The 23,683-nt window shown below is 46.5% G+C and overlaps 2 protein-coding genes across 3 annotated transcripts in view; both read right to left on the bottom strand.

The window, feature by feature from the left end:
- NEK9 (NIMA related kinase 9) overlaps positions 1–4,227 on the bottom strand; it is a 35,597-nt gene extending 31,370 nt beyond the window's left edge. For both annotated transcript variants that reach the window (XM_026651191.1, XM_026651190.1), the window contains exons 1-2: positions 3,997–4,227; positions 1,899–2,076 (exon numbers count right to left, since the gene is read on the bottom strand). In XM_026651191.1, the coding sequence (XP_026506976.1) occupies positions 1,899–2,076; positions 3,997–4,185 (367 nt within the window). In that variant the 5' untranslated portion in view covers positions 4,186–4,227. The remainder of the gene's footprint in view (positions 1–1,898; positions 2,077–3,996) is intronic.
- A 12,094-nt stretch (positions 4,228–16,321) lies between these two features.
- The window catches only part of TMED10 (transmembrane p24 trafficking protein 10), a 21,593-nt gene continuing 14,231 nt past the window's right edge, over positions 16,322–23,683 (bottom strand). The window contains exons 4-5 of the mRNA XM_024192781.1: positions 19,017–19,143; positions 16,322–18,596 (exon numbers count right to left, since the gene is read on the bottom strand). Of these exons, the coding sequence (XP_024048549.1) occupies positions 18,475–18,596; positions 19,017–19,143 (249 nt within the window). The 3' untranslated portion in view covers positions 16,322–18,474. The remainder of the gene's footprint in view (positions 18,597–19,016; positions 19,144–23,683) is intronic.

Raw genomic sequence — 23,683 nt, forward strand, 5'->3', positions numbered from 1 at the left:
GACCAGGGGTGGGCAAACTTTTTGGCCTGAGGGCCACATTGGGGTTCCGAAACTGTATGGTGGGCCGGGTAGGGAAGGCTGTGCCTTCCCAAACAACCTGGCCCCCGCCCCCTATCCGCCACCTCCCACTTTCCACCCCCCTCAGAACCCTCGACCCATTCAACCCCCCCCCGCTCCTTGTCCCTTGACCGCCCCCCTGGGACCCCATCCCCTATCCAACCTCCCCTGCTCCCTGTCCCCTGACTGCCCCCACCCCTATATCCACACCCCCGCCCCCCTGACAGGCCTTCCACGCCTGTCCAACCCTCCCTTTTTCCCGTCCCGTGACCGCCCCCCCCCCAACCTCAACCCCATCCAACCGCCCCCTGCTCCCAGTCCCCTGACTGCCCCCTGGGATCCCCTGCCCCTTATCCAGTCCCCCCCCGCTCCCCGCCCCCTTACCATGTTGCTCAGAGCGCCAGGACTAGCAGCCGCACCGCCTGGCCAGAGCCAGCCACGCTACCACGCAGTCTAGAAAACCAGGGCAGGCCAGCGGCTCTCGCAGCCGCGCTGCCTGGCAGGAGCACACAGCCCCGCCGCCCAGAGCGCTGGCGGCACAGCAAGCTGAGACTGCGAGGGAGGGTGGACAGCAGGGGAGAGGCCGAGGGCTAGCCTCCCTGGCTAGCAGCTCAAGAGCCAGGCAGGAGGGTTCCGCTGGCGCCGCAGTTTGCCCACCTCTGTCCTAGACTGACACCTCATCTCACCTAAAAACAAGGGCAGTGGACCTGAGGAGCAGCGAGGCCCTGGCCAGCATGAGAGCCAGTGATTATACACCCTCTGCCTGCCACCCTACTAAAGGGCTCTTGTACAAGTGCCTCCTCCTGCCAATATCCCCACAAGCAGAGAGCCCTGTGTGTGAGGCACCTTCAAAAAGCTGTGCATATGTGGAGTCCTCACCCTTCCTGTGGTGATGGTGGCAGCATGAGGGACCTTGCTCCCATGCAAAATAATCTTCTGCATGAGTGGCAGGTAGCGTTAGTGGAAGGCCCCAAGCACACACAGTCATCTGCTGGGGTGATTGGACTCCCCCACCACAGTGCCCCCTACTCCAGAGAGTGGAGGTAGTAGCTCCATCCAGAGCTCTCTGCTCCTAACAGTAGCAGCTGCACATTCTCTCTTCTCCCAACTGCCTTAACAGCAGTGATAGCCTGCCCTCCCTCCCCCCCACCCCCAACAGTGCTATCTACTGACCACCCCACCCCCAAAACGAGATCAATCTCTCTTCAGACTTCGGAAGTTATCATTGCATTGGTTTAAACTTGGCTCATGTTTGAAAGGTTCTCTCCACAACCATAATGGCTAGAAACGTTTTTTTTCAAATGGAAGTTGCAGATTCTACAAAAGCTGATGGCACTTGCCTAGAAAAGATTCCTGCTTACCCTGGACAGGAGGATTTTCAAGCCCTGGTTGTAACTCTAGCTAAAGAAAGGACTCATTTAAAAAGGTGCTGTCTCTTCTGGCCATATCCCTAAAACAGAGACATGCCCTGTACTGGCAGGAAGATGGAGCAGATGACCCGATAGGAGGACTGTGCAGAAAGACCTATGTACATGCTCAAATGTGGGAGATATATTTAGAGCTCTGTATTAACAATACCTCCACTTCTTTCAATGCTCCATCTGCTCACAATTCTCCAGAAACTGGTCAGTCTCTGGAACTACCTAGATTGATCACTTAGCTTCTCTTTTTGGCACCCTGCAACAGACCCACAATATCCCCTTCTCTAGCTGCACTACAATATTTGGCTTTATGCCTTTTCTCTCTAGAAGATACTCAAGAAATACAATTAATGCTCCAGCAGATTCTGCTCCAGAGCTGCATGGGACCTTCCCTTTTGCAGGTGGAACTGGGGATCTCACCATTACAGTATTCCAGCTCGATCAGCAGTGTGGTGTTATCCATGAAATGATTGTAGTAGGCAATGATGTTGTCATGCTGCAACAGAGCAAGGATAACTATTTCATTCAAAGCATCACGACGCTCTTTTTCTGATAGTCGGGTCAGATCCACCTCCTTCCACACCACAAGCGAGTCATCCTGAAACACAAAGACTCTTAATTAAAACATATTGCTGGGAAGGGTAAAGAACAACATGTACCCTTGAGTCAGGAAATTAAACCTCCATGCAAGGTAAACACACTTTCTCCCTCTTACAGATTTCAGTCAAAGCTTTTGCACAGAATTAATTTAAAGTTTCTCTATTTCTGAGGCTAAAAATCACTATATGTAGCTGTTTTTTCTAGCTGGTCAGCATTCTCGTGTTTTAAAATAAATTAGGAACTTATCAAGGAAAGTGTTATAGGGGAATGGGAGGTTTTTGTTGCTTTTTGGTTATTGTTTTTTCTTGCACAAACTCAAACACATTGTTCATTCCCCAGTAAAACAACAATTCTGCTATAATCCATTATTTTCCCAACAAGCATTAATATAAGGTATGGTGAAAGAGCATTGGCCCTCAGAAACTCTTCGCTACTCCAGAGCCAGTTTATCCAGAGACTTGAGGAGCTACAGAGAATTGTAACAGTCTGCCCTTATACACCGACCCAATTGTAAAATTATACTGTCCATTCATTGGGTCATTCTGTCAATGCCTTGGTGAAACATCATTGTTTGTCCCCAGCCATCCATGCTAGAATACCTAGTTGTCCCCTTCTTCCAGCAGAAGTAATAAATCCTAAAGACTGTTTGATAACTGGAGTCAAGTGTTTCTCTCTGCCAGCAACAACAACAAAAAAATGGAATTTGGATGGATTTAATTGAAAGGGGGAGAAGAGAGAGCTCTGGCTTCTGTGGCTGAGTTTCCTCTGTTTTCACTGAGATTGTGAACATACTAAGAGCTTCAGTCAGCTCTGCTAGATGGCCTCGTATTTGTTATAACTGGTGAAAGCAGCAGAAAAGTTTGAGGTACATTAGTGGTAGGGATTCTTAATGCCTCACTCTGAAAATCTGAGAGGGCAAAAGGCCAACGATACTCTAAGCGGCACTAGCCAGACTCCAGCTCAAAAAACCATCGCTTGACATTAACATCTTCAGTCATCACTTGGGCTGCCAGCACCTCAATTCCTCTGCTTTCCTTTTCCAGACAATCAGCTTTCAGGCCTGGGTATGGCACAGAAATTGTACTGATATCTATGACAGAAGATATCTGCCTTACAATGGTACACATCCATAATAATTAGATCTATGATACCACTGACCAGGTGATGTGGCTGATGTGCATGCAGGCCCCTGCAGAGGGATATGGCACAACTTTGCAGTGGTTTAGCTCCTCTCTCTCAGCGATTAACAACGGCCTCTGAGTTAAGAGCTACTCTTTTCCCAAGGGCTCTCTCTGGAGTACCACAGTGGCCTATCCTGCAGGTCCTCCTGTTCAATGCCTATAGGAGACTTCTGCAGGAGTTGGATGCTTTGGGCGGTAATATCACACATTATGCTGAAAATGCTCAGCTCTATGGTTATTTCAACATACATCAGGCCACAGTTTCTCTGCCTTCCCAGTGCCCTACAGAGATTGGAAGTGAACTGGCCGAGGCTCACTGCGATGCCAGTTAGCAGAAGGGGTGTGGCCGGGGGCCATGCTGGTCCCCTGTCTAGGAGGCAGGCCCTGGCTTGGGCAAGACGCTTTGCAGTAGCGGGGCTTTATCAGCGGAGGCCGGGCGCGCAGGGTCCCCATTTCCAGCCACAGCTGATGGGGAGGCCGAAATCTCTCCCGCCGGTAGCAGCCTGTGCCAAGCCAACCATGCCCGCGTCACCTCCACAGCGCAATGGGCTGGCGTGGGCCGCCGCTTTCTCTGCAGCGCGGCCCTGGCGGACGGGGAAGGCGGCTGGCCGCCTGCTGCCCGCGGACTCAGGGCCGCACCGGGGGAGCGCCCCGGCGCAGCCGGGGGCCGGATACGCTCTCAGGCCTGGGACCCTCGTGCCGGGGAGCCGCGGTCTGGGCGCAGCCGCTGGCGGTACCTCGGTCCGGCGGTAGAGAGTGGCCTCCCCGAAGGCGCCGCGGCCCAGGATGCGGATGGGGGCGTAGTGCAGCTCCTCCTGCTCGGCGCCCAGGCTGGGGCCCGCGCGGGGCCCGCCCCGGCCCGAGGACTCGCTGCCGAAGTCGGAGTTGATGGAGTCGCAGTGCCGCTCGTACTCGCCCAGGGACATGGTCCGGGCGGCTCTGCCCGCCGCAGGGCCGGGCGCTCGCAGGAGAGGGGCGGCCCCGCTCGGGCAGGAGAGACCTGGAGTGTCCCTGGCTCCGCGCCCGCTCTGTGTCGGACCCCTCCCTCACCGGCCTCCCCCAGGTCCCGCAGCCCCGACAGGCTCCATGTTGGCTCCTGCACGTCCCGGAACCGCTTCCGGCCGCCGCCGTGACCTGCGCGCTCCTGCTGCCCGGCGGGCACCCGCACGAGGGGGAGCCTGCGGGGGGGGCCCTGGGCAGGGCTCTGAGGGCGAGGGGCTGGGCAGGGGATCACTCGGGGGGACTGGGGAGTGCTCAGGGCTCTGTGAGGGAGGGGCTGTGGGGGGAGCGCTCAGGGGGGGCTCTGTGGGGGATCACTTGGGGGGACTGGGGAGTGCTCAGAGGGGGCTCTGTGGGGGATCACTTGGGGGGTCTGGGGAGTGCTCAGACGGGGCTCTGTGGGGCTGGGCTGGGGGAGCATCGAGGGGGGCTCTGTGGGGGCAGCATTCGGGGGCTGGGGAGCGCTCAGAGGGGGCTTTGTGGGGCTGGGGGAGCACTCCGGGGGGCTCTGCGATTGGGAAGCGAAGACAGCTGGGCCTGGGAGGGGATCTCTATGGCCCGTGGGTAGTTTGGGGGTGGAGGGTTGCTGGAGTCCCGCTCCATTAGGCTCTCTAGCTGGGGCTGTTCCTTTCTCCATCATTGCTTGTTCCTAGGCCCCGAGGGTTCTCGTTGGCTTTGTTCGCCGGTCTCATTGAGGAGCCGCCTTCTTGCGATGAAGCCTGGCCAGGCCTCCCCACAGCACCACTGGTGCCTGGCCAGGCAGGTGCTTCTCCACAAATCTTCTGCCACGTGGTTAAATAAGCCTCCACCGGGCCTGAATGTCAGTAGTGGCCTTAATGCCAGAAATAACCAGCTTCAAGCTCTTGCTGGAGAGAGGGCCAGTGATCGGATAGGCTGCAGGGAAGCCTAGATGAAGAGGCAGCCTTTAAAGGTAACTTGGATCAAAGGTATTCAAGGCTTTGCAAATAGCGACCAGCAGAGGGAGCCAGTGCAGAAGCACAGCCCAGTTCAATATGCTTCTGCCAGACCACCTCAATCAGAAATACATGGCTGCATGCATTCTGGACTAGCTAGAGCTTCTGAGTGACTTTCCTGCTTAGTGAAAATTAAAACTGGGCATAGAATGGAAGAAGGGAGGACCGAGGCATGGTCTGTATCTGAGAGGAGGGGGCATAATATTATTTCTGATTAGGTGATTTGTGATGGGCTTAATGTCATTTAAACAGATCAAACATGATTTAATAATAAACAATGTGTTACACTATTTTGTGCCACTTGATCCAATATCCATGTCAAATCTTTCTCTACCCAAGACAAAGTAAACTTACGGTGAGCAGCCCCATAAATAATATTTAGACCTAGGGCTGCAATAGCCCCTCTGTCATAAGAAGTACTAATGACTTCAACCCTAGAGTTTATCTGCCCATAAAAATGTAAACAATCTATCATACTGATACTTTGTTCTGAGATAATTATAGTTAAATATAAGAAAATGTGGATTAATGCCAGGAATATGTTCATTTTTAGGATATTTGACCTTAACCACACAAAAGACTTTGGGAGTTCAAATATAAATCTCCCCAAAATAAATGAGGCAACTAAAGTCTGGTTAGTATAGTCTCTGTCACTCAGTTTGAAAATAGAGAGGCTTTTTTTTGCGCATTAGAATGTGACATGATTATGGTGCTGGCTAATGCAGCTAGGGCTAAAGAGCTACTCAGCATTTCCATTATAAACACTTTTTTAAAGAGCAATAATTTGCCCATCAAAATTCATTTGCTGTGTGACATAACTTTTCACACATAAAGTTCTTCTCTTCTGTCTGTCCTGTCTTCCAAAGCTAGGGTCTTCTAGAAAGAAAAAATGGTAGTGCTACATTCTCAACTTCATAAATAAATGATTTTGACAGGAGTGCGTAAAAGCTCAGATATACAGTACTCTGTTGAATAGGTCACTATCCTGCACTCCTTGTCCCTGCATCATGAAGAAGGGATCTGGCAAAATGAAGACATTATAAGTGAGAGTAATGGGTCTGGAGTGAGGAGCAGCATACTGGAAGACAAGTGGAAAATCAGTGTACCCCTTTTCAAACAAAAAAAGAGTAATCCTGTCCAATATTGTCCTGTAAATTTAACGTCTGTCCATAAAATGATGAACAAATAGAGAATAAAATCACAAAACATCTACTACCCTTACATTGAGCATTGCCCTACTCCACAAGTAGTCCTACTCAAATCAGTGGGACCACTTGCTTAGTAAGAAAGATATTAATCAATGCAAGTAAGAATGGCAGAATCTGGTCTCTGGACACTGGAGAGTAGAATCATAGAATCATAGACTATCAGGGTTGGAAGGGACCTCAGGAGGTCATCTAGTCCAACCCCCTGCTCAAAGCAGGACCAATTCCCAACTAAATCATCCCAGCCAGGGCTTTGTCAAGCCGGGCCTTAAAAACCTCCTAGGAAGGAGACTCCACCACCTCCCTAGGTAACGCATTCCAGTGCTTCACCACCTTCCTAGGGAAATAGTGTTTCCTAATATCCAACCTAGACCTCCCCCACTGCAACTTGAGACCATTGCTCCTTGTTCTGTCATCTGCCACCACTGAGAACAGCCGAGCTCCATCCTCTTTGGAACCCCCCCTCAGGTAGTTGAAAGCAGCTATCAAATCCCCCCTCATTCTTCTCTTCTGGAGACTAAACAATCCCAGTTCCCTCAGCCTCTCCTCATAAGTCATGTGCTCCAGACCCCTAATCATTTTTGTTCCCTTCCGCTGGACTCTTTCCAATTTTTCCACATCCTTCTTGTAGTGTGGGGCCCAAAACTGGACACAGTACTCCAGATGAGGCCTCACCAATGTCAAATAAAGGGGAACGATCACGTTCCTCGATCTGCTGGCAATGCCCCTACTTATACAGCCCAAAATGCCGTTAGCCTTCTTGGCAACAAGAGCACACTGTTGACTCATATCCAGCTTCTCGTCCACTGTGACCCCTAGGTCCTTTTCTGCAGAACTGCTACCTAGCCATTCGGTCCCTAGTCTGTAGCAGTGCATGGGATTCTTCCGTCCTAAGTGCAGGACTCTGCACTTGTCCTTGTTGAACCTCATCAGGTTTCTTTTGGCCCAATCCTCTAATTTGTCTAGGTCCCTCTGTATCCGATCCCTACCCTCTAGTGTATCTACCACACCTCCCAGTTTAGTGTCATCTGCAAACTTGCTGAGAGTGCAGTCACACCATCCTCCAGATCATTAATAAAAATATTAAACAAAACCGGCCCCAGGACCGACCCTTGGGGCACTCCGCTTGAAACCGGCTGCCAACTAGACATGGAGCCATTGATCACTACCCGTTGAGCCCGACGATCTAGCCAGCTTTCTATCCACCTTACAGTCCATTCATCCAGCCCATACGTCTTTAACTTGGCAGCAAGACTACTGTGGGAGACCGTATCAAAAGCTTTGCTAAAGTCAAGGAATAACACATCCACTGCTTGGAACTATGATTAATAAGAAGCATTGGCAGTGAATACAGAATAAGTCTTGTCAGACAGACCTGTTTGCTTTAAAAAAAAGCGAATAACAGAAATTATTTACATTAGAATATGTTTGGATTTTGGTGAAGAATAGTATTCTATGCTACGTCCCACAAAATCTTAATTGAAAGATTAATTCAAATTGATTTGGATAGGAAGACTCATATGGATGGATCCATTGATAGGAACAGTCTTATTTAATTTCTTCATTGATGATCTTCAAAAGGGACAAGACACCATGTTAATGAAGTTTGTAAATGTTACTAAATTGAGGGAACTGCAGATGGTACCAATGACAGAGAAATGAAAAGTATCTAGAAATATAGAAACAGAATTAAATTCAACTTGGGAAAATGTAGCTGATATAATACACCTGGTGGAAAATTATCCTAAAACAAGACACTGAATGGGAAGAAGAAATCTGGGAAGCAGGAATGGGTGAAAGAGACCAAGATGGTGAGGGTTTACAGAAAAGCAGACAGGAGTTGCAATGTGATATGGCTGCAAAGGTTTTGTGCTGCACCTATTGAGGCACCACATCCCAAAGCAGGGAGAGATTAGTTCCTCTCTATAAAGCTGTAATGCAACATGAAACCCCCCTGATGCTGTTTATACAAAATCACACAGGTTAGTTTGTACATGATTCAACAGCTCAAGGGCAAAGAGACCTCAAGATGATGAACTATAGAAAGAAAATAAGAGAGAGAGAAAACTACCGAGGAGATGAGATTACATTTTGTGAGAACTGTTCAGTAGCAGCTCTTTCTGTGTCACAATTCCCAGGAGGAAGTTATTCAACATCTAAATCACTAGTATCAGAAAATGACATAATACAAATCAAATGAGGCCTCAAGGAAACTACAGCTCTCGCAGGCATCAGCTCTGTATGTGACCCTAGCAGTCATGAGCATTGAGAATGCTACCCAGCTACCATCAGTCCCATGACAGAGACTGTTTGGGCAACATTGAAAATACAGGGGTAAGCCAATGAACAGTTTAAGATGAAAGATGACAGACCATGCTGACCACTTGCAACACAAATGAATACAACCATTTTATTGTTGCAACAAAATCTCAGGATCAGCTGTTTCAAAGGTCATGGAACGGGCCAACACAAAGCATAAGACAAAACACCACTCATTTGTCATTTGAGAGCCACACAGCTCATCTGTTATAAACCGAATGAAAAACATTCTTCACAATGTAATAATTCACTCGGATGCAAACTCTCATAATCCTGTAAAACACTTACGTGTTTCAAATGACAAAATGTAACGGACATCTATCCACCCCAGCTGGCAAAAGGAGATGCACCAAAAGATAAGCAAATAGCTGTGTAAGCCTTAGGCCTGGTCTACACTTAAAAATTAGACCAAACAAGCTATGTCACTGAGTTCTGTGAAAAATTTTGCACCCTGTCTGTTGTAGTTAAGTCAACCTATTTTCCCCTGTAGATATGGCTAGGTCAATGGGATAATTCTTCTGTCAACCTAGCTACTGCCTCTCAGAAAGGTGGATTAATTACTTTGACAGCAAAACCCCTTCTGTCAATGTAGGAAGTGTCTACAGCAGCACAGCTGCAGCACCATAGCTGTGCTGCTTTAGCAGTTGTATTGTAGACATACCCTCTGTGTGGCTCAAGGGCTTGTCTCTCTCACCAACAGAAGTTGGTCCAATAAAAGATATTACTTCACCCACCTTGTCTCTTTAATATTCTCAAGAGTCAGATAACCCCAGCTACTATGCAATCCTCAGAGGCTATGTCTTCACTACTAAAAGGTGTGGTTTTGTATTGAGAATAGCTGTTGTGATGTAAAATCCTAGCAAAGGCAAGTTAAGTTATACCTTGATATAGCTAGTGCAGGTTAACCCCATGCCCCTCTCCCTGCCTGGGCTTGATCTCCACTAGCTACATCAAGGCAAAAACTACAGTGCTTTATCTTCACTAGGATTTTACATTGAGATGGCTATGTAAATGGATGAGCATCATGGTACCTAACTTTTAGGTGCCTAGAAAATCACAGGCACACTATTGTGATCCACAAAGCCTGAATTAGGCACCTAGGTTTCTGTACAATGAATGGGGAGATAGGTGCCTTAGAATGTGATCCACAAAGCCACCACAGTAGGCAGGGAGCTGCTTAAGCTAACCAATGGGAGACACTGACAAGGAGAGTATGCTAAGCCCTGACCCTCTCTCAGAGAGGGGTGCTTAAGTACAGGTTGCAGGGAAGTGCTCTCTGTGATCCATGAACCAGGGGAAGATTAGGTGCTTGGCTCCCTAAGTTGTGTTCTGTGGCCTGATATAGTAGGTGTACTGGGAGGCCATTTACTGGATTGGGCCCTTCAGGCAAGTTCACATACAAGTGGGGAGGGAGACCCCCTCTCTTATAACATTTAGTCAAGTGAAGAAGGTATTCATTCTGAATGTGGGAGGCCCCTCATTCAACTACCCCCCGCCTCCAGAGCAGGAGAAAGGATTTGAACAGGGATCTGCTCCCTGTCAAGTGAATGCCATAACCACTAGGCTATGGAGTCATTCTAACTCTTTGGCCCAGTTAATGTGTCACACTGGCTGGAGTGTCGCATGACCATGAGTGCCAATCTCAGGACAGACTATCAAAAGGCAGGACAGAAACCCCAGACTGGTTGGTTGTTCTATAATTGTTTCACCAATCCAATAAAAAATGTGAACTCCAAAAGCACTATAGCAGTTTTATCATGGAGTCACAGACAGTCTCCTTGGACATTCCAGTTTATCTTGCCACTGGGGTAAGTGATAGATGGTCACTTTACATCAAAAATCACATATATAGTTTTATAGTTACAGAGCAACCATTTATAACATGGGATACAGACATTATAAGTGGGATTAGTACATGAAGCATCCTACAAGTGTTCCATAAAATCTAAACACATTGTTTTAACTCTAATATCTGTTTTGATAACGCTAAAACACAGGTAAGTAACACTGGTTTCCAGCTATGTATTTGTAAGGGTTCAGTGAGGCCGAAGGACCATGGCCTGAGCTGGTACTTGGTCTGCCAGCATCACATAATTATAATTATTCTATTATTTAAATAAAGTTGAACTTAAATAAGAGGAATTGAGGGAGACCCACAGCAGAATATGCCATAGCAAAGAGCTCTGGACACACCAGCTGGCCGGGTCCTAGAGTGCACTTAGAGCTCAAAGATGCTTCACATCAGGGCTGAGGTCCAGGCTCCATTAACACTTCTGAAAGTTTGGGGGGGGGGACGCTTGTGCTGAGAGTTTCATGGTGTACTTTTTCAACAGAAAACTCCATTCCCTTATACTGTGGCTCCCATCCTCCACCCCAGCACTGGGATTTGTGGAGAGGCTGAGGGACAAATCTCCCAAAATGCATGAGCCTGACTTAGGTGTGTAAATACCTCATTGTGCATGTGCATGGCAGAGTTTGCATGCATATGTGCTCATGTGCTTGTGCAAACTGCAATATACGCACACATCAGGGTTAGTGTATGAACTTTGGAGGGCTCCTGGCCCCAGTGACGTTGCCTGTGTATTTCAGTAGGGCCAGGATTTCACTTTGGGGCTTTAGTCTCTTCATAGTTACGGTTCTAGTCTAGGCCTCATTTTCACATACTCACCTAGAACTCTGGAAACATTCTTGGCCTTAACATTTTTGCCACCACTCACGGACTATAGTAGATATTATTTCCCTTTTTACTTTTAATGTATTTCATCATTATTTGTTTTAAATTACAGGACTTTAAAAATTAGCCTTTTAAAAAATCTGGGTAAATTACTAATGTTTTATGTCTAACATAAACTGGCTTCTGTGCCTTGTCAGTAGCAAAAGCTGACAAAAATGGCATTTTCACACATTAAACATTCTGTACATTTCTATCTATAAAAACAAAAATAGACAACTTTTAATAAGAAAATATTAACAAGTTTATTAGCATCCTTAATCAGTACAATTTAAAAAAAAAGAGAGAAGAGAACAAGTGAAACTAAAGAATCACCAACAGGCCTTTAATGATCCTTGATATCTATCTCTCTGTCTATCTACATACACACTCCAAATTGTAAACTTAAGTAAGTTATGCAACCCGTGTTCCTATTATTGGCAACTTTATCATTCCCCTCACCTTGTGGTTTGTTCCACACCCTCCCACTACATCTTGTTCCAATTTAGACGGGAAGTGATTCAGAGCAAGGACAGATACGTTTGTGCAATTACAAGCAAAATGGCACTCCAATCCTGACTGGCACCTCTGGGCATTACTGTCATATAAACAAACCAGTTTCTCCTCACAAAGGCCAACATGTAAAATTTTCAACATGGTGCCACTCCATTGTTTAAAAGTGTAGATGTGAGAGGGGTTTGATGGGAAACACTCTATTAACATGTTCATAAGGCTCCTCCTGAGTTTTAAGTTTTCTGTGTGAGTCGTTCACATTTGTGACATCTTGTGGTATAGGGTCATTGCTATGTTGTGACAACTTGTGATTTAGGGTCACTTACTGGTTAGAGGCTTATGTCAAATATTTAGGTCATACTTAGTTTAGCTAAGTGGTTGTTTTACAGGCCTTGGCCCTCTGTTACAACATTAATTCTTATATTTCACCTCTATATACTAAATATACCTGGTATCTTTTATCCTTAGCTACACAGGGAAAGCTGCTAATCAAATGGACTCTGGCAAACATTGGACATAAAATTGCATGCACTGAGCGAGCCCCCTGCTCCTCATTGCCACTCTTCTCCTGTGACCTATAACTCTGACGCTCCTAGTCTGTGCATTCCAAGTCTATGCAGAGCATTTTTGCTCTGTATCTGTCCATGGTTAGTTTAGCAGCGCTAATTTGCCTCTCACTATAATGTCCAGTTATAATATGAAAATTCATATTAAACCATCCAAATATCATACATACATTGATCCTTTTTTCTCATTACTCGTTCTTTCTGTGCTAGGTGACTAATACCAGTTTAATATTTTTGGTATGGCAGGGAACTCAAGTATCCCATGCTTCTACAGTGCGTTTTGCTTTCTGCCCCCCTTCTCCCCTTTCCATCTCCCCTCTAAGGGGGAGTGTAACGATGCTGTTCTGGCGGGACCCAACTGAGAGTGCCAATTCAGGATAAATTGCTTAAACAGGGCAGTTACAGCCCAAGGCTGGGGTTTTTCCACCTCTAAGGCAAACCAAACCAGCCAGACTAAGAGGACTTTGGTCTCACCCCACTGGCTAACCACAAGTCACACAAGCAATTCCCTTAGACACTCCAGTTTCCCAGTATCACCACCAGTGCCCCTCGTTATGGGGACAAATGGTTATGAAAACCAATACCCCAATAAAAGAAAAAGGTTCTCCTGATCCCAAAGGACCAAGCCCCAGACCCAGGTCAATATACAAATCAGATCTTACCCACAAATCACGCTGTTGCCAATCCTTTAGAACTAAAATCTAAAGGTTTATTCATAAAAGGAAAAAGATAGAGATGAGAGCTAGAATTGGTTAAATGGAATCAATTACATACAGTAATGGCAAAGTTCTTGGTTCAGGCTTGTAGCAGTGATGAAATAAACTGCAGGTTCAAAATCAAGTTACTGGAGTACATCCACAGCTGGGATTGGTCATCAGTCTTTTGTGTAGAGCTTCCATTCATAGCAAAGTCCCTCCAGAGGTATGAAGCAGGATTGAAGACAAGATGGAGGAGAGGCATCAGCCTTTTATAGTCTTTTCCAGGTGTAAGAACATCCCATTGTCCTTACTGTGGAAAATTACAGCAAAATGGAGTCTGGAGTTACATGGGCCAGTCCCTGCATACTTTGCTGAGTTGCAAGGCATATTTGCCTTCTCTCAATGGGTCAGTTGTATAGCTGATGGTCCTTAATGGGCCATCAAGCAGGCTAGGCAGAGCTAACACCAACTTGTCTGGGAAGTTTCCCAGAAGCATAGCGTAAGTTTGAAATACTGACAGTATAGAGCCAATATTCATAACTTCAACTACAAAATTGATACACACATATAGACAGCATAATTATAACCAGCAAACCATAACCTTGTCTTAGACACCTCATTTGACCCCCCTTTATACAAGATTTGGTGCCACTACAGGACTTTGGTTGCAACCATGTTCCATACGGTCCCAGTTCAAATCAATAACGTGACAGGGAGAGAGAGGCCTCTAAGGAAACGAGCCCAGAAGGATGCCCATGGTTGTTTTTGGGTAGGCAGAAGGGGGAGAGCAACTGGGTATGATACATTTTTACAGAGGGAGGCGGAGGGGAAAAGGCAGAGAGCAAAGCAGGACCTGAACTGCTGTGCTCTTCACAGGCTAATAGGTGCCATGCTCTCCTTTTTACTCCCTGCTCCCCTCCTGTGAAAGATGCATCAGTTCCAAGTTTGCATGCCCTCCTTCCCCAACAGCAACTATCAGCTCCAGGGCAGTTAAGTTCCCACTCTCAGAGGCTTCTCTCTGCTCATTAAGGGTAGAGGGAGAGAGGAGCAGAGCCTGAGGGCCGTGTGGGCCTCAGGAAGGCAAGTGCTGGTGGAGGCAGTAACAAAGGAAGCTAAAGGTAGGGCCAGCCTAAACCAAGTGAATTGGGAAGGGGAGTCCACCAACATTAAGTGAATTTGGGGAACCTTGGCAGGGACGATCCCTCTTTTTGCAAACCCTTATCTTTCCATGAGATGCCCAGGTAGGGACCTACTACCCTTGTCTCTAACAGATTGGTTTATTTGATTCACACAGCAAGAAAATGTCTTTAACATGTTTTAGTTAAAAACCATTATCTACCATCAGTTATGGCACAGCACACAACAAAACACAGGTGTTCCACATTGTGGTTATTTGTTACACATTTTGATGTCTTCTGGGAGATGTGTGATATGGTGTAGGATGTTAATTTCATAACAACAAATAGAGCAGCTGCAGTAGGTATTCTGTACGGAGCATAGAATTTGCCCTGACATAGGAAGAGAGATGGAATATATGAGGCTATATCTGAGTTAAAGCAGTTCTAGGTAAAATGTTTATGTACTGTCTAAATAATGTAGTAATTGTTAGTCATGTTCAATTAGAATGGGTGGGTGGAAGATGCCTGGCAGTGTCTGTCTGATGCAGTTTGCTTCAATAATTACATCTACTGGTGATGTGTTTGTCACAAGTAGAGATGGACCAAGACCCAATTATCTGAATAGCTCAGCTTCAGCCCATTGCTCAGACATGGAACAGAAATAACAAACCACATCAACTCCCTAAGAACTTTGAGGAGATCCAGACCCAAATCCAAACTATCCAGATGAGAGAACAGCTCTATCTAGTGATTATATACTTAAATGTATGCAGAGAGACTACACACCTCATCTGACAGGGCTGAGAATTTCCCTTCCTGAAATGTTGAATGGCAGTGCTGTCTACTGAGAGTTATTATTCCAATAGCAGCCACAGGCGGGAGCCCCATTGTGCCAGGCACTGTATAAATATAACAAATATGGTTGCAAGAGTACAGGATGAGAGGTCCTAGACTAGGTCACCTGGAGCCAACTCTTCTGGAGATGTCTGTAGTATGCACACCAGAAAGTAAGCTGCCATAGAAGTATGGATTTTTTTGGCTGCAACAACACTTAACTGGAGAGAATGGAAGCTCTCCTGAAAACACTAGTCTGAAATCCTTTCCTCTACTCCTGCAATGCCAAGGATGTTCTAAAGAATGATGCAGCAGCATAGGTCATGAGGGGAGTTAGCAATTACCCATCTCACCATATGGGGCACCTGGAGAAATGGTGCAGGAAGTGGTGCTCGCTTCCAGTACTACAGTTCCAGCGTCTCCCAGCAAGAGGTACAGGAGCACAACAGGGGACACTGCCTGCATACAATAAGGAAATTGCCTAGTAGTCACTCCATTCAGTGCATATTTGTCACTCACATGGGGCAAACCCATGTTTGAGATTTAAAGTTCCCTCTGTAGAACAGACCTAAAGTCACCCCATTTCTCTTAATGAATAGGAATTAACTTGGACTGTATGTCACGGGGAAGCGACAATGAGATACGGAGCCTTTCACCTCCAGAGCACCAGCCCATGTCAGTTACCAGCTGAGAGTTATTTGGTGAAATCATTTGATGGTCTCAGTCCAGTTGCTTCACAAAAGATGGCCCCTACATGATCAGATGGCATAGTTAGTAGAGAGGGCAAGGATTTAATGAACCAGAGACACTCTCCCTGTTAGAGGTGGCCCTTCTAGGTCAGTGTGAGTGCTGTTTGTCCTGCTGATGCCTGTGCTGTACCTGTTCTGCAAACTGAAGGCCTGCAATCTCCAGGCCTATCAACATGACTCCTTTCAGCAGTCCAGAATTCACTTACATTCTTTAGACAAATTTAATTTACAAGCAGTTACTGAGGTTAGAGTGGAGGAAATTATAAATCTCCTTTAAGTGCTGAGATTTCCCTGGTTAGCGTGCCTGCAGTCAGGAGTGCAAGGAGAAGAAGTTAGTGGGAATATGGCTTGAAAAGGACAAGAGTCACACAATTCAGGAGGGTTATTTTTCCAAAGGAAACTTTATTTGAGAAAAATGACAAAATCCCCAGACCAGTAATTACAGGCAATTCTATACAAGTTCCCCATGTCTGTTCCCCAGTCCCCATACCACAAGAGCTAAGAGCAGAGACAGAGGCTGAGCAACTTCAATGTGACTACAGAGCAACAGTCACCCGGGTGTAATGCTAGCCTCACAACCTCATTTATGTAAGAGATCTCAGTGTGCCAACTTAGCGAAGGGGTGAGCAAAAGCAGAGACAGGAGAAGCGCCTCCAAACATTCTTTTCATTCTCACCTTTTTTAAGCCTTAGCAGATCTGCTACAGGCTTCAGACTGTGGGAAGCTAAATTACCTGTAACTATCTCTTCTAGCTCAGTCCCATCCTGAGACATCGCTGCTGTGGTGTTGTAACAGCTTCCCAGTGCTTAAAGGGATAAAGCAGGTGGGCCCTGGGTTCTGAACAGAGCTGTTAAAAAAGCAGAAATTAAAAGCAGCTTGGGCACTTGCAGGTAGAACTAACGAGGTCAGGATCTTGTAGGTGGGGAAGGGGGAGGAGGGCTAGTGAGGAAAGAGCAAAAAGCCTAAAAAGATACAAGATTTCAGGACAAATGATACAAAACTCCGACTTGTCTAATGGATTTAGAAGACAATGGAGGGTCTTGCTTTCAATTTTCTCCTCTTCCTTCCTGGCTGCCTCTGGGCTTTTTTTTTAATAGCAGAAGAATAAATTCAGACTAGAAAAACATTTCACAAAATAATTTCAGAAAACACAAATGCTGCTTTGTCTGAATGGCAGGGAGACCTCTGGGCTGGAAGGACGAGGGGTGTGTGACCAGGGGCTAGGCCCTGATGGTCTTTTTGCTCTAAGGGAAGATGAAAGAATTTTCAGCATTCTGCCCAGAAACCCTTGTGGGATAAGTCCAGGAAATGAACCTACCTGGCCTGTTTAATCCAACACCGTGCTAGAGGCAGTAGGACTACAGAGGGCCTCTCACTACATACAGCACAGCTACTCTCACCAGTTTAGGGGAGTCCCCAAGACATTTCTGCCATTGTCACATGCGCTCGTCAACTCAGAGACCCTCAGAAGGGGCACATCCGTGTTCCCATTGTGTACTGTACTCCACTTCATCTGCATTCCCTCGGCTCCTCTGAATGCCAGCCTGTAGGGCGCCCCACACATCCCCAGAACACAAAGCAGGGCATGTCATGTACAGGGAATGAAGGTCCAGCCAGCTACACTTGGCATTAACTCTAGCAGAGTCAGATGAGAAGAGGGCCTCACAAAGTTCCCAACCTACCATGCTCCCATTCCAAAGACGGGCCCAAGCATGCACTGCAAATCTGAATCTGAGCAAGGCCTTCTGCCTCCACACATTAAGGTCCCTAAGTGACCACAGCGCTTTCAGGGAACTGCTGCATCGTTTCAGAAAGAGAAGCAAATCCAAGACAAACATGTGGGGACAGGGTGGGGCTGACTCTCAACAGCTTGTTTGAGTCAGGCAGGTTTCTCTTCAGGCTCAGCAACATCTTGCAGAGCCTGTTAGCTCCCCATCCTCCAAACCCAACTCTTATCTGCCTGAATGCATTGACCCATCATCGCAAAGATTCCAGCTCCCACAGGGAGAAACACCAAGGTCTATGACAGAGGCTAAAATTCAGTGCCCCCTCCCTGCTAGCACTGCAACCCCTGTCACTTTGCACCAAGCTCTGTTTGCATAGGGTTGGGTTCCAGAACTTCGGAGTTCCCCCCTCCCCAAATTCTAGCTGCATGGCACCTAATGAGCGTAGCCGGTTCAAGTGGCTCAGAGTAACGCAATGGTCACAGACAGATGGGAGACACCAAGCTTAGAATATAAAAGGAGAAAAGACAGCGTGCAAAACCAACTGCAGCTGTCACAGAAACAAATTTTATTTCATCACTGCCTTAGGAGTCCCCAAACCCACCACAACCTCCCCCGCCCCCACCAGGAGGTCAGAAGCCCCTTTGTAGTCTCCAGTGCTTATACTCCCCTCCCCTCTTAAGGGACAGTTCCTGAAGAAAGCCTCCACTCAGCATGTATCATCTGCAAGATGGCTCTGGAGGGCCATGGCTGGGTCCCAGCGGTGTCCAGCTGGGTTTGAGAGGCGGGGAAGGGGAATTACCCCTTTACTCAATCAGCTTCTTGGCCTTGAAGAAGCGACGCAGATAGAAGACCTGCCAGGTGGCCAGTCCGATGAGACAGAACATGGAGAAGATGCTGAAGTACAGGACCCGGATGTTGGTCGACTCTGAAACAGACAAACCAATACAAAGAAGCTCTGATGCCCAGAGTCAGGATAGAGGATCCTCTTGAGGGGAAGGTCTCCCAGAAATCATTTTCCCTCAGCCCTGCAGAACTTCAATGGTGAAATTTCAGGAGATTTGAGGGTGAGGAGGAGGGAACTGGGGGCTGAGCAGATGCAGCACCAACATGAGGCTATTTTCCCATGGCAGAATCATGAGCATTGTGTGGGAGGAAAGGAATTGACTTCTAGAAAGGGCGGGTTGAGCGTCCCCCTCCCAGAAGTTTAAAGGTCTCTTGACAGTGTACAGATCAGACAGTGACAGCTGTAATTGCCTAATCTCCAAACTCTGTCCCATTAACCCAGACGTAGTGAGAATATAGATCTTACAGCTGCAGTCCTCCCTGGGAGTATATGAACTCTTACCATTGGTGTCCCGCATCTCCTCCTCTCGCTTCTTCATGTAAGCAAAGTCATTGACAATGGACTCAGAGAGGTCCTCCAGGCGCCGCAGTTCCACTTCCAGGGGCTTCAACTTCTCCACTTTAGCAATCTGTTAAGGGGATAATCAGTGAGTCACTGAGCTAGAAGCAGCAGCTCTTACATGGGCCTAGGCAACCAGCCTGAGCCCATTATTCATCCCCACATGGCCCTGATCTGGGACATCTCTACCTTAGGACAGTGCCCTCTGCAGGCCAGAAAACCACAGGTAACTCCAAAACAGCGAGGTTCTCCACACTGTTACTCCATCTACCCCACCCACTCCTAGCAAGACATCTATAGCTGCTCCTGCTCACAGCAGGAACATAGAATGCGTGCTCATGCGTGCACGTATTTAAACACATTCCCTTCTGACTCTCCCTAGTTCTCGTTCATTCAGAATTGGTTTCTGGGGTTTGGGCTGGTGGAGTCTGCCACGTGGCTGAAAGTTACGAGAAAAGTTACATGTTCTTGTGTGGGTGGTGTGATAACTCCATGCCAAAGGCCTGCACTCAGGCCCTCCCCACATGCCACAGGAAAGGTAGAGAAAAAAAAAGACACAGGAAATTCAGTTACAAAGCCCACTCTGGTACTGCAACAACTTCAGGGCTGAAAATGAAAACACACCAAGTCAGAAAGTTCTAAGTTCCCCTTCCCAGAAGCACCATAACTTGACTACATTGCATTTAAATCTAAGGCATAAACACGAGCACACACTATATGTGAACATGACATAGACGGGGGCGGCTGGGAACAGGGGTGGATAAAAAATTGTTTATTTTTTTAAAATAAAAAAATTCAGATTTTTTAAATTTAAATCTGATTTAAAAAAAAAGTAAATACAGGTTTATTTTTAAAAATACATCTATTTAAAATTAAATTATAAATTATGATAACCTATATTAAGGCCTGAAGTTATTATAATCTATTAAAATAATTTAAATTAAATAAATAATATTAAGTAATATGTCTGGTGCCAACTTTTTAAAAAAAAATCAAACGACTGAACTTATTGAAGTTACTGGCTAAGCACCTGGAGTCAGCTTTTGATGGCAGTAGCCTCTTCTGCAGGTGCAGAGAGAATATTTTCTTCATTTCAGTTCATTCACCTAGTTCAGGTGAATGACTAACTCATTAAAAGTTAAGAAACCAATAGGAGTCAAAAGAGCAGAAAAACTAGTTTCCCCTCTTTCATCTATAGGCATGAGAGGTGAGATCTACTAGTTCTAAAATCCTGAAGGACACGTGACCAGAAAAAATCACCTCAATTTATTAACTACAGATATTTCCTTATATAAGAACGGCCATACTGGGTCAGACCAAAGGTCCATCAAGCCAGTATCCTGTCCTCTGACAGTGGCCAATGGCAGGTGCCCCAAAAGGAATGAACAGACAGGTTATCATCAAGTGATCCATGCCCTGTCACCCAATCCCAGCTTCTGGCAAACAGAGGCTAGGGACACCATTCCTGCCCATCCAGGCTAATAGCCATTGATGGACCTATCTTCCATGAATCTATCTAGCTCCCTTTTGAACCCCAGTATAGTATTGGACTTCACAACACCCTCTGGGCAAGGAGTTCCAGAGATTGAGAGTGTGTTGCATGAAAAAATACTTTCTTGTGTTTGTTTTAAACCTGCTACATATTAATTTCATTTGGTGGCCCCTTGTTCTTGTATTATGAGAAGGAGTAAATAACACTTCCTTATTTAATTTCTCTTTACCACTCATGATTTTATAGACCTCTATCATATCCCCCCTTAGTCGCCTCTTTTCCAAGCTGAAAAGTCCCAATCTTGTTAATCTCCCCTCATACGGAAGCCGATCCATACCCCTAATCATTTTTGTTGCTCTTTTCTGAACCTTTTCCAATTCCAATATATCTTTTTTGAGATGGGGCAACCACATCTGCATGCAGTGTTCAAGGTGTGGGCGTACCATGGATTTATATAGAGGCAATATGATATTTTCGGTCTTCTTATATATCCCTTTCTTGATGATTCCCAATATTCTGTTCCCTTTTTTGACTGCTGCTGCATATTGAGTGGATGATTTCAGAGAACTATCCACAATGACTCCAAAATCTCTTTCTTGAGTGGTAACAGCTAATTTAAACCCCATCATTGTATATGTATAGTTAGGATTATGTTTTCCAATGTGCATTACTTTGCATTTATCAATATTGAATTTAATCTGCCATTTTGTTGAATTTCATCTGCCTTTCTTTAACAAATTAGTTACCGTATATACTCGTTCATAAGCCGAATTTTTTTAGTAAAAAAGGGAAGCACCAGAGAAGGGGGTCGGCTTATGAACGGGTATAGAGAGGGAGAGGTGGGACACAGCCCCTTCCCCCAACAGAGGGAACAAGGAGAGGCAGCAGAGCCAGAAGGGAAGAGGCAGGGCCAGAGTCTCTCTGCTTCTGGCCACGCTGCTCTCCCCCACAGCCTCCGAAGCAGCTGCAGCTCCGGGGCTGGCAGGCTGCAGCTGTGCCGCTCGGCCCCGTCCCCCAGAGTAGGCTGTGGCCGCGCCGCCCGGCCCAGCCCAGCCCGCTGGAACATGCTGTGGCCACGCCGCCCGGCCCAGCCCAGCCCGCTGGAACATGCTGTGGCCACGCCGCCCGGCCCAGCCCAGCCCGCTGGAACATGCTGTGGCCACGCCGCCCGGCCCAGCCCACCAGAGCAGGCTGCTGCTGCGCTGCCCAGCCTGCCGGAGCAGCTCCAGCCAGGTCAGAGACATCCTCCCCTGGCCCTCCCCAGATAAGGTAGGAAGGGATGGATGGGGAGAGTGTGGGGGTCCTGGACTAGGGGTGGGGTCATGTGGGGGGTGGTCACAGGGGTTACTCCCCTGACCCCCAGCTTCTTCCCCCATAAAAATTTCCCCACCAGTTGCTGTCCCGGCCCGTCAGTGTAAGCAGCTGGCGCACCGGGACACTTTGTTTAATTAGGTTTACTTTCGTGCCCGCGGACACTCGAGGTATACAAACCACCTCGGCCTGCCAGCAGCTTATCCTGATGGCCCGAGAGCCAACGTTTGCTGACCCCTGAATTATAGTGTCGGCTTATGAACGGGTCATAAACATTTTCCATTTTTACTTATCCATCTTGGGGGGGTCGGCTTATAAACGAACCGGCTTATGATTGAGTATATACGCTAGATTTAAATGCAACACATAACTTGATAAACTTTTTTCTTATGTATTCAGCACATTTTTTTTTATTTAACTAAAAATATTTTAAAATACTGTCTGTGCATTTTTAACTGAATTTGAATTTTTATCCAAATAAAGCTGGACAGAAATTAGAAATAAAAAATTAATCATCATCTAGGAAATCAGAAATGCATCATTCATTTTCTAACATAATAAAAATGTAAAAATCAAGAATCCAAATAAATGTAATTTCAGCTATATAATAATTGCTTAAACCCATGTATAAATACAATGTATCCTTCCTGATTAGCAAAAAGAAGTACCAAATTTAGTGTAAAGTCTATATTTATTGGAAAACCAACATGTTCTAATGGTTATCAATCAATGAGAATCAACCTTTCTTTAGGAAAATAACTAAAAAGTAAAAATGCAAAACATGATTAAAATCAGTGATTTAAATCAACCAGCTCTGGCTTGAAAGCAGATTACATTTCTTGCCATTGCTACATTTAAATTCTCCACCCTAGTGTAGCAGTAACACAGGCTCCTGCCCCGAATTCACCATTATTAGTATTGCCATCTGCTCTGTGGAGCCATATAGATGTGCTAATATGCCTAGTAAGGAATCGATTAGTCAAAAAAATGTCCGTGAATATTTTTTGTTGTCTGTATTGTTACAGACATACTTGCTGACAGGTATTTTGAAATACATTACCAAAATAATTGAAAATGGCGTCATTATATTGTGTTATTTTGACAAATAAAATATGCAGAATTTTGCAGAATTCTTGATTTTTTGGCACAGAATTCCCTCATGAATACTATTTGTTTCTGCAAGTAATTGAGTCATTGTGTGATGAACACTGCACCACGTGAGTATCCCCATTGAAACAAATGCTTTGCCAGACTGGGGAGTTAGTGAATGGCATAGCTAATATCTAGCATAGTACTCAGCATGTCACTGTACAATCACTGGACTAGAAATGAAGACAATAGATTAGAAGTGCAATGGGAGTGGAGGCTACAGCATGGCAGTGGGGAGCGCACCCCACTGGCTGCAGAGGTAGGGGATCACCCTGCCACCCGCGCCCCCTTTGGGACATGGACTTGGCAGTGGGGCTGCACCCTAACATAACGCAAGGGCCAGGCCTGCCCCACCCTGCTCCAAGGGCCAGGCCTGCCCTCTGGGCCAGGTGCATGCATTAGCAAGCGAGAGGGACACTCTCTCACGGACACCCAGATCTGCCCCCACAATCCAGGTGTGGGGCAAGCAGGCTCAGCCTACCCCACAATCGAGGTGTGGAAGGGTTAGTGTGGGGGAGCCAGGTGTGGGGTCAGAGTGTTCTGTGGGGAGCAATCTGAGTGTGGGCGGCTCAATGGGGGGGGGGGGTTCCAGGTGCAATCTGGATACACAGGGACTCAGTGGGGGGTTCCAGGTGCAGGAAGAATAGGACCCGGGGGG

Source organism: Terrapene carolina, unplaced genomic scaffold (assembly GCF_002925995.2).
Source record: "Terrapene carolina triunguis isolate 2854851 unplaced genomic scaffold, T_m_triunguis-2.0 Scaffold96, whole genome shotgun sequence".
In the NCBI taxonomy this organism is placed as follows: Eukaryota; Metazoa; Chordata; order Testudines; family Emydidae; genus Terrapene; species Terrapene triunguis.